This window comes from Rhincodon typus, chromosome 7 (assembly GCF_021869965.1).
Source record: "Rhincodon typus isolate 14 chromosome 7, sRhiTyp1.1, whole genome shotgun sequence".
NCBI lineage: Eukaryota > Metazoa > Chordata > Chondrichthyes > Orectolobiformes > Rhincodontidae > Rhincodon > Rhincodon typus.
In genome coordinates, this window is record NC_063338.1 from 87,176,196 (window position 1) to 87,188,213 (window position 12,018).

A 12,018-nucleotide genomic window follows, 5' to 3' on the forward strand; every position below is an offset into this window, starting at 1 on the left:
AGGTGTAGCGTCACTTCCTTGCTTTTATCACCTATGTCACTATTTATGATCCTAAGGATACCATAAACTTTCTTAAAAACTGTTTTGGTTTGCCTGGCTACCTTCAGAGAATCATGCACAAGATCCCTCTGCTCCTGTACTCCCTTCAAAGTTGTACCTGTATTGGCTGTCTGTGTTCCTTCTCCCAAAATGCATTACCTCACATTTCTCTGCATTGACGTTCATCTGCCAGATGTGTGTCCATTTGGCCAACTTGTCAGTGTCCCTCTGAAGTTGCTCAACACCATCCCCATAATTCACTATTTTCCGTAGCTTCATATCGGCTGCAAATTTAGAGATTTTTCCATCTCCAAATCATTTATAGAAATCAGATAAAGCAAGGACCCCAGCACCAGCCCCTGGGGAACACCACTTTCAACTCGCCTCCAATCTGAGAAGTATCCATTTACACCCACCCTCTGTTTACCATCTTTTAGCCAGTTTTGAATCACCCAGACAGGGCTGGAGGTCTAGAACTCACTGACTGAAAGGGTCGCAGAGACAGAAACCCTCATCAATTTTGAATAAAACACACTGAATATGCACTTAAATGATCATTACCATTAGGGCTCTGGATCAGGCACTGAAAAATTGTATTGGGGTTGTTAGCTCGTACAAGCACAATAGGGTGAATGTCCTCATTCTGTGCTATGAATTTCTATAATTCTATTAACCCATCTGTATGAGGTGGGGGAGGGGGATAGTGGGTGGGATTTGTGTGCCACTTTAGTCTTGTATCTACTTGCTTTCACTCTCGGTTTCAAGCAGTGAAAATGAATCCCACGGGTTACTTGCTGCAGTTAAATTACAATTACCCACATGTTGACTGTTCCACACCGTGGTTTTCAGACAAGATGGAGTTCTGATGTTATTTCTTTAAATGTCCATGCGGTAAATAAATTCTTTGGGAACGGCTAACTGACTTGTTAGGTTTCCACCAGCCTGACGCAGGTAGAGAAAGAAGTTATTAGAAGTTAGTTGTCATTCTGTGTTTTATACACAAGGGCATTGAGTATAAAATGACTTGTGGAAATCATGGAGTGAAAATTCACAAAAATGACAGCAGAAATGAGATGTTGTAATTATAGAAAATGGTTTGAAAAATTGGAGCTTTTTTACACTGCGACATGGGAGACACAATTTAAAAATATTTTAAACTTATTTCTCTATAGTTTCTCCATATGATTTCATTATTGTTTCTTTCCAAATACTTACAATCTCTGTAGTTCTGCCTTAATAGCCACTTATAGTAATACGTGCCATGTCCATTTAACCCTCTGTGTGAAAGCCTTTCCTGCCATAATAGTTCTGCATCTCTGCTCTATGTTAACAGCCACCAAATCAGTGTCTTAACATTTCCAGTCCTATATTACAACAGGAACTATATTGTCAAGGCATATCAATAACTGTAATATGTTTGGGTTTTCATGAGGTCACCAAAGCCAGTCTATAAACACAAGCTACAATACAATGAGTAAACTCACTTGGTCTCACAGCAAGAATCACTCCACCAAACTCAAAATGATCCACACTTAAAATGTGAAATTCAGCCACACTTTTTCTCTCTCCCTTTAAGCACTGCCTCCACCTATTGTTTATTCCACTCCACCCAACCCCATCACCTTCTGCATCAATACCAATCTTTTCCTAGACACCACAAATTCTGAGGAAGGCTTACTGAACCAGAAATGTTGACTCTGCTTTCTGTCCACAGTTGCTGCCAGACCTGCTGAGTTTTTCCAGCAATTTTTGTTTGTATTTCTGATTTCCAGCATCCGCAGTTCCTTTGCTTTTTCGTGGAATTCAACTGCTAATTTCTATCTTTCTTCATGTCTTTTGAAACGTCGTCCTTGCTGAAGTGTTAAATCTGTTTCTGTCCAGAGGTGTTGCCTGACCCGCTAGGACTTCGTCTAAATTTGCTTAATTGCATATTCATGCTTCCACATTAACTACTATGGGCTGGTGCTTACCAACATTGACTGATTGCTTCCTGCTAACCCCCACTAGTGTTACTGCTCCCCCCACACTTCTCTTTGCCTCTCCTTCCCTCCCTGAACTTAAATGTATGTAAGAGTGACAACCAAGCTGGTAAAAATTAGACAGGTGCCTGCAAGATGCTGGACATTTTCCAGCATTGAATTAAAATGGGTCTCCAGTCTCTCAGTTCCAAATCATGACTTGAATGCACCAACCATTTTTATTGGGCATTTGCAATCTCCATTACACCAACCACCCAGTACTCCCTCACTGCCAGTTTAAGAATCTTACAATTTAAGGTATGTTTCTTTCTGCCCCTTTTTCTAAAACTGTACTCCTTGCTGTGTTTCTGCAATGAACTGCATCTATTACTTTAACTAACTATTGCTTTTTTTATTCATTCGTGGGTTAAGGGCATTGCTGGCTAAGGCCAGCATTTATTGCTCATCCCTAATTGCCCAGAGGGCAGTTAAGAGTCAACCATATTTCTGTGGATCTGGAGTCACATGTAGGCCAAACATAGGAACATAGGAATTCGGAGCAGGATGAAGAAATTCAGCACTTCAAGCCCACTCAATATTAAACATGATCATGGCTGATCTTGGAGATAGTAAGAACTGCCAGTGCTGGAGTCAGAGATAACACAGTGTGGAGCTGGAGGAACACAGCGGGCCAGGCAGCATCAGAGGAGCATCGGGTTGGGACAAAACATCAACTTTCCTGCTCCTCTGATGCTGCCTGGCCTGCTGTGTTTCTCCAGCTCCATACTGTGTTATCCATGGCTAATCTTGTCCTGATTTCAATTTCACTTTCCTGTGCTCTCCACAGCCCTTTATCGTGTCTTTTTTCATCAGAAACATGTCTAATTCTTGGAGCTATTGATTGATTCTGCCTCCACTGCACTCTGGGGCCAGTGAGTTCCACAGATTCACAACCCTCTGGAAGCAGTAATTTCTCCTCATCTCAGTTTTGAACGTATCTCCTCTCACTCTGTTTCTTGTTCAAGACTTTCCCACAAGGGGGAGCATGTGTTCAACATCCATTTTATCAATCTCCTTCAGCATTGTATATACCTCAGTCAGATCCCCCCTCATTCTTCCAAACGCCAGTGAGTACAAGCCCAAGCTATTCAACCTGGTGAATCTCCTCTAAACTGCCAGTAAGGAAACCAGTAAGGGTGGCAGTTTTCTTCCTAAAGGGCATTCATGAATCACATGGGTTTTTCCTGATAATTGACAATGGATTCATGGTCATTGTTGGACTCTTAATTCCAGATTTTTATTGAATTTAGTTTCCACCATCTATACTGGTAGAATTTGACCCCAGGTCTCCAGAACATTACCTGGATCTCTAGTCAAACGACAGTACCACGAGGCCGTCGCCTCCCCCACTGCAGTCTGCATCAATCTACTTCTGTCATTCTGACAGTCTGTAATACCTTCTGCTCCTCTGTAACCAATGAGCTTCAATGATGTTACTCTTGTGAGTCAAGGTCAACATCAGTTACATGACTGGCAACCAAAAGACTCCAAAGTTTTAGGGAGTTGTAGAAACTTACACGTCTCCAGAAAATGTGAGTGGGATCCAGATGAAGAATTTCCATGGCTTATTTCTGACAGATCCCATATTCCTCTGGTCAGAGAGAGAAGGCAAGACATGCCTGAGACAAGAGGGAATCTCAAACTCATCAGGAACCTTTAAGCTTAATGTTTGTGCTCATACCCCATTGTCACTGTAACAGGAGTCTTAACACACAATATAAGAGTCACAACTTTTTTAGAATAGGGAAAATAATACTTTTCAAGGTCAGATGAGTTGTGTAGAGCTGCCATGATTAAAAGTTATCTAAATCCCCAGCCCTTTAAAAACTGAAAATAAAAATCTGCCTTAATTAAAAACTACGTTCTAGCAATTTCAATAGCTGGTTGTTAACATGTCCCCAAAGGTTATCAATATATTCTCATGAACGCTTGGCTGCTAAAATTATTTGTCGGTTCCCAAAGTTTACAGTTTAATTGTCACGTTAAAGAAGTTATTAAAACCATAGCATGCTTCGATGAATAGTTTGTATCTGTATGGAATTAAGCACTTAAGAGGGGTTACCTGTTTTGAATAGACTTTCAAGAGTGGAAGTATTTTTAAAAATATAATGGGTGAAATCATACTGTGAAAAATGTGAGATACATAGGGGGAGGCAATGGCCTTGTGGTATTATCGCTGGACTGTTAATCCAGAGACCCAGATAACATTCTGGGGACCCAGGCTCAAATCCCACCACAGCAGTTGGTGGAATTTGAATTCAATAAAAAAAATCTGGAATTAAGAATCTAATGATGACCGTGAATCCATTGTCAATTGTCAGGAAAACCCATCTGGTTCACTAATATTCTTTAAGGAAGGAAACTGCCATCCTTACCTGGTCTGGCCTACATGTGACTCCAGACCCACAGCAATGTGGTTGGTTCTGAACTGGGCAAATTAGAGATGGGCAATAAATGCTGCCTAGCCAGCAATGCACTTGTCCCGTGAACGAATAAAGAAAAAAAATTAAGTTCTTAATTTTATTTAATCTGAGCATTACTCTTGAGGTCCATCATTGTGTCACGCATGCCATGGGTGAGTTGGCATGAGGAACAAATGTAGTGGATCAGTTGGCATGAGTTGATATTACATTGATATAGAGCATGGAAGTATCATGAGAATGGAGTGGAAAGGTGAGGAGTGAAAGCTAGAGGGCTTAGATATTATCAAAAAAGACTGGGACAAAGTTCCAGAGAATGGAGGTCAGCCTTTTAAAGGTTTACCGTGGCATTTGGCCATCCATGTTGACCTCTGATCTGTATTCAGTGTTGAAAGTTCCCTCAGTATCCCGCACCCTCGCCCTTGAATGAAGATCACCCCATTCAGGGGAATATCTCCTGAAGTTGCAACTTGCTGGGAAATCTGCTGACTCATGCTGCCCAGTTGAGGAGAGAAAATTCTGGCCAAGGAGTTTATACACAAATCCTTGAGAGGCATCCCTACCCATTACCTTTCAGTGCTAACTCTTTTTATTTTTGGCCATTTGTTCATGACATACTGAATCTGTTCTACATATTTTAATCAACCTGTTCAAAGACGTTATTGCACACCTCTGAAGCATCTGGCTCATAGGCAGGAACACTACCACTACCACAAGACACCCTCCACTCCACCCCGCTCCACCTCACAGAATGTGTTCTATAATACTGTCAGTGGAAAGATTGAGTAATCTAAAATCAGTACCTTAATATTAACCCAACTTATTGGGATGGCATAGTGCTCAGTGGTTAGCACTGCTGTCTCACAGCGGCAGGGACCTGGATTTGATTCCACCCTCAGGTGACTCTCTGTGGAGTTTGCACAACCTCCCCTTATCTGCATGGGTTTCCTCCAGGTGCTCCGGTTTCCTCCCACAGTCCAAAGATGTGCAGGTTGGGTGGATTGGCCATGCTAAATTACCCACAGTGACCAGGGATATGGGGAATAGGTGGAATAGCCATGGGATATGTAGGGTTACAGGCATTGGATCAGGGGCTGCGTCTGGATGGGATTCTGTTCAGAGGGTCAGTATGGACTCGATGGGCCAAATGGCTTGTTTCTGCACTGTCGGGATTCTATTGTTCTATTTGCAAGCACTTGATGCCATATCTATTTGATAATCACTACAGCCCAGCTTGAATGCAGTTTTTTCAATCATTGCTGTCTAAAGTGATTTGTAAAAGGGTAAAATGAGGCAGAGTTTAACTGTATTTAATTCAGGTGCTTATATTTTGAAAAGACAAGCAGGAACAACTGAATTTGCATTGCCTGAACTGTTAATTGAGCAAAGAGGAACCATCAATCCTGAGATGTGGTTCACACAGATTAAATCTGAAAAGATGACACTTCTCAAATTTCCATTTCAATTTGAATCCAATGAATCAAGAGTTTAAGGCATAATGTGCACTAACAGGACACAATTTTCTCCTCCCATGCAAGGAGTTGGAAGGTGCTCAGCACATTTGATTAGTGTCAGTTGAGCTAATGAGCTCCTGGGTCTTTCTGCTATCTGAACAGCTCATAAACTGATTTAATAAGCAGACTATCACACACTTCATGCAGCTTCTAGCCTACTAATGGAAACTTTGCTGGAGTCTTGATTGATTCAGCCAATATTCTAAACACTTTGCTTAAGGGAATGATTAGATAAAGGGGTTATTTATCCTTAGCATAGTGAATCTGCACTGTTCCTATACAGCATATTATTCTTAGAGCCAAATCACTGCTTATTTGAATCAGTACTGTAAAAAAAAACAAGTTCTGGGAATACTTAAGTCTTGAGTTACCTTAGAAGGCCAAATAATTTTTCCGATGCATCTTTTCTTTGGTGACGTCCCAGTTGGTCTGTTGTATAAATGTAAGCTCATCTAAAGTTCTGTTATCTGTGCCCTAACATATGAGTTCTATTTACATATTTTCCACATGCTCTCTGATCTACACTGGTCCTGAGCCAACAGCGTCTCAGTTTTAAAATCCTCATCCTTGTTTTCCAATCGATCCATACACTTGAAAAATTCAATTAGGGATAAATAACAAATAGGAAGCTCACATCCCATAAAATTCCCACTGCCACTTCCCATGAATGAATATGAAAAACCCCAAAGCACATACAGAAGCATTGTCAAACAGAATTGGACAGTGAGCTACTCCAGGGAGTGTGTTGGTACTGTGGCTTTTAGAGGTATATTTTGTCCTGGGTTTTTTTGAAGAGAGGTTTTAATGCAGAGGTACAGAGCAGTCTACTAGAGCCACTTGAGTAAACAGCTTGTGAGACCTTGGGTTCTTTTTTAGTTGGAACAATAGAAGCAGCCTGAATGGGTGGGGTCAAGCTCCCACATAACCAGGATTTTTAGTTTTAGCTTTCAGCAGTTGTTGCTGGGGTCTCAGTAGGATTGGAAGCTGCAGCAAATCTCTCCCACCTGCTACACTCTGTCAGAGGTCTCTTGAAGTTTTTCCTCTTGGGCTAATACAGTTATATGTGAGACAATCTGTTTTCTGGTGCCAAGACTGTGTTTATGGAATGTTAACATATTGGAACAGTTAATTACTAATAGTTACTGTATCTATTATTCTGTTAAGTTTTCCAATAGAGCTAAATTATTCCAATTCCTTCTTTCTTTTGTTGTATTTTAACTATAGTGATTGAATAAAGTGTGTTATGCTTTAAATCTGGTAGCCTGACCAATCAAATTGCACTTGGAATACCACACTTTTTTTTTGCATTGAAAATAAGGAAAAGTTAGGGTCTACACCATTTTCTGAATATTTTGAGGGGGTAAACAGGGCGTATTAGGATAGGTGACCCAAAGTGTGGTCAATGAGAGAGATTTTGAGAAATATCAATTTTAAGAGTTAACATTTTCCTGTGATAAAGGGTTTTCTAAGTACAAGTTGTTCTTGTATTAGTTTGCATTAATCATCTCTCATTAAAGTTGAGGGATCAGCAGAGGAAACAGAAGTTTCTTGTGTGGATTTATCACTTTGATTTTGGAGCCAAGAATGCATTTTCTGAAGACCTCCAAGTTATTTAACAAAAGTGAATCTTTCGTACAACAAGATCATGTGTAAGTTATTTATATGGATATAATATTTGATATTTTGCTGCCATTGGACAAATTCATCCCCAAGTTCTTCATCCCTTCCTCAAGGATAATCACATCTACTATCTTGCAACTCCCTAATGGCGTTGTGGGTCAACCCACAGCAGGAGGTCTGCAGCGGTTCAAGAAGGCAGCTCACCACCACCTTTTCGAGGGCAACTAAGGATAGGCAAGAAATGCTTACCAGCCAGATATGCCCACATCCTATAAAATTAATAATAAAAAAACTACTTCTTCCCTCTCCATGACTCCATACTTCCCTCCACCTTGCGATATTCTTTGCCTTTTCAAACTTCACTGGCTTTGAGTGAAACACTAACATCCGAAAATTTGCAGATGACACAATTCACTGGAAAGATGGCAGCTGAGAGAAGACCTGATAGAGGTCTACAAAATTATGAGAGGCATAGATAAGGTGGATTGTCAGAGGCTTTTTCCCAGGGTTGAAATTTCAATTAAAAGAGGGCACAGGTGAAGCTGAGAGGGCAAAAGTGTAAGGGAGATGCACGAGGAAAGTTTTTCACGCAGAGAGTGGTAGGAGCCTGGAATTTTTTTTAAAATTCAGTCACAGGATAAGGGAGTCACTGGCTAGGCAGCATTTATTGCCCATCCCTAATTGCCCAGAGAGCAGTTTAGAGTCAACCACATTGCTGTGGGTCTGGAGTCACATGGTGGCCAGACCAGGTGAGGATGGCAGTTTTCTTCCCTAAAGGACATTTGTGAACTATATGAGTTTTTCCTGACAATTGATTCATGGTCATCATTAGACTCCTAATTCCAGATATTTATTGAATTCAAATTCCACTATCTGCCTTGGTGGGATTAGAACCTGGGTCCCCAGAACATTATCGGGGTTTTTGGATTCACAGTTCAGCAATAATACCACGAGGCCATCACCTCCCCATAAATTTCTACGTTGCGCTCGAGTCAGGTAGGAGTCAAACCTACAATCTCCTGATCCGTAGTCAGGCACGTTATCCATTGCACCACTGACCCCCCACTGCCAGAGGAGGTAATGGTGGCAGAAGCAGGCGTGTTGGTGACATTAAAGAAGCGTCTGGATGGTTAGCTGAATAGGGAGGGAATAGAGGGTTACGGATCGAATAAGGGCAGAAGGTTTTTTTTTAGTTTAGTCAGGGCATGATGATCGGCACAGCCTTGGAAGGCCGAAGGGCCTGTTCCTGTGCTGTATGTCTCTTTTGTTCCTTGTTCTTTTGAAACTGACTGCACAAAGTTCGGTTTCATTTTCATGCAAAACCTCTCTTTGCTCCTTCAACAAGTCTTAATTCTTGTTGAAACACAAGTCCAACCAAGATCAAACACTGCTCCAACATCTTAATTTGTCTCTTGGGCACCTTAACAGGATTCATGGAATTATAAAACTTACAGCACTGGAGGAAGCCACTTATCTCATTGTGCCTGTTTTAGCTTTTTGATGCCTTTTTGGACCATACTCTCGCCTTCTATCAATGACCATTTAATTTATTTTTGTATTCCTTTGAAAAGTAATGAAAATGTAATCACCTTCCACCAGATATTCAGGTAGAAAGTTCACAATCTGATAACTCAGGGTGAAAAGAAAAGTTTCTGGTTCAGTCAAGATTTTTCCAATGAATTTGAATCCGTGACCTCTAGATATTGAGTTGGTCACTCAAGACAAAAGCTTATCACTTGATAACCGTGACCCCTTGCTTCACCTCAACTACTTATTCAAACATGCGAACAACAAACAGTGGTAGGCCACTCAGCTCTGTGAGTCTGCTGCACCATTTAATAAGATCATAGCTGATCTAATTGTAACCTTAAGCCCACACTCCCATCTAACCCAATAACCTTTCATCTCCTTGCTTACCATCAATATATTATCTATATCTCTATCTTTAAAAATCTCTGCTTCCACCATATTTGCAGGAAGAGAGTTACAAAGATTTATAACCCTCTGAGAAAATATTTTACTTCAGCGCTGTTTTAAATGGGTGATCTTTTAATTTTGATTAGTGACCCTTAAGTTCTTGAATCCCCCTGAGAGGGAACATCCTTTCTTCATCTATTCTGTCAAGACAGCACGGCACTTTGTGTGTTTCAATCAAGTTCTCGTTAACTGTTCTAAATTCAAGCAGATACAAGCCTAGCCTATCCAACCTTCCTGTCCGTTCTAGGTATTAGTTTGGTAAAGCTTATCTGAGCTGATTCCAAAGCTTTCACATCTTTCCCTAAATAAAGTGAACAATGCTATACACAATACCCAATGCTTATCTACATATTCTTCAACCTTCCCACAGGCCCACAATTTGGCTACACTTGACCATTAGTTTGTGTTTAGCTGTTCATTAATCTTATATCACTTTCAGCTTTGTGTTGTTCTCTGGCTCTTTCTATTGTTATATCAGTTTTAATGAGCTTTATTTGACAGCCCAAAAAATCCACTACTCTGGCGGAACATATGAGTCCATGCTTGATTTGACAGCTCTGGTTTTCTGATTTCTCTTGTCCATTTCTGCTGTGCTGAATGGTACAGTGGTTAACACTGCTGCTTCACTGCACTAGGGAGCTGGGTTCAATTCCAGCCTTCAGTGACTGTCTATGTTGGAGTTTGCACGTTCTCCCTGTGTCTATGTGGGTTTCTTCTGGATGCTCCGGTTTCCTCCCACAGTCCCAAGATGCGCAGGTTAGGTGGATTGGCCGTGCTAAATCACCCCGTAGTGTCCTGAGTTGTGCATGCTAGGTTGGTTAGCTGGGGTTATGTGGATAGGGTAGTGAGTTAGGATGCTCTTCAACACATCTGTGCGGACAGTATGGGCTGAATGTCCTCAATCTGCACTCTAGGGACTCTGTGACTATGTACACAAAGTTCTTGTAATTTCAGCAGTTGATACTTTAAAGTATTGGGTTATTTGCTACTTTTATTAGAGCAGAGTGAAAAGAGTCATATTTTAAGAAAATGGGAAATTATCAGCGCAAATTTTTTCTTTAAAAAGCTTTATCTTTACACATCCTATTGTTATTTAGCTTTCATTGCTTTTATGCAGTGTATAATAGGTAAATGGGAATAGAAAACACAGCATGGCAATATGTGTATTGAAGATGGTTGTGCTACGTAACTTTGCATGGAACCATTAGGGATGGGTGAATGCCATAGCCTGACATGGGTGAATGCTGTGTTGGATGGGTTAGATGCAAGGTGTTGGTGGGGACAGAACTTGGCATGGAGTCATGAAGAGCAATCAGGAGTCAAAAGGTGAATTGCTTGGCATGGGGAAGTAGGGATCATAGGATACTGATGGAGACACAGTTTGGCACAGAGGATGAGGAGGACATTTTGATCCTTGAAATATTCTCACATTCAGGCTTTGGTTCACAATAGCTCTGAAGTGCTTTAAACTTCAACTCCATGATAACTCTGGTGAATTTTCAGCAAAAATCCAGGCCTTATGGGATCGTATTGTACACAGTATTGATAATTATATTTGTGTGCTTAGCAACTTTGGCTGTACATCAAAGATAAATTAATTTGTTGTGAAGTACGTTGAGGTCCAGCGACTACGTGAACAAATCTGTACTAATTGAGAATGGCGATTAAGCAATATTATGGAAACCTCTACAATGAGATTGTTCCATCAAACAGAAGCAGACATATAGAGTTGAAAGGTCTTTCCTGGTCCTGAAAACAAAATCTTCACTTGTTTTTTGACATTTACTGACTGGGAGAAGTGCTGAGTACTTTTTTAATGTTGCTGAGATTTACACAGCTCTTTGGTTTCTTCTTCTCATTGTTGGCAGGGCGAACGATACAGGTCTTCTTTCATACAAAGATCACTTGCCTCTGACCCAGCTTGTAATTGGAGACACCAACAGGACAGATTCAGAGGCAGCTTACAGACTTGGACCACTCCGTTGCAATGGAGATAGTAAGTAGGACACAAGCATTGCAGTATCAACCTTTACCTCTGATCCAGGGCCAAGAATTATTGAGGAAGAATTTCTGTAGATTCTGATTGCGAAAGCACTGTAAGAATCTTCATCTTGATGATAACGAAATTAAAATTGCAAGCTTGTTTTTAAAAAATGTCGATTGATACTATTACCACAAATGTTGAGTTGTTAATAGTTCTAACGTTCCAATATACATTGACTAATCACATTACTTTGACTTGGTTAGTGACTGTAAATGCAAAACACATTGAGTTTATTGACATATATCATCGGCTATAAAGCTATTTAATGTTGAAATTTAGGAGAAAGATTTCATGCAGAGTTAATCATTTCTGATCAATCAAATGTAAAAATGGTGACACAGCTGAAGGATTCCCCATATTCTGTGCTTTGTGGCTAAATTGGCAGA

General features: G+C 40.6%; 1 protein-coding gene across 1 annotated transcript in view; it reads left to right on the top strand.

Moving 5' to 3' along the window:
• LOC109930579 (contactin-associated protein-like 5) overlaps positions 1–12,018 on the top strand; it is a 1,093,911-nt gene that overhangs the window by 850,354 nt on the left and 231,539 nt on the right. Inside the window, exon 15 of the mRNA XM_048598831.1 lies at positions 11,457–11,584. Within this exon, the coding sequence (XP_048454788.1) occupies positions 11,457–11,584 (128 nt within the window). The remainder of the gene's footprint in view (positions 1–11,456; positions 11,585–12,018) is intronic.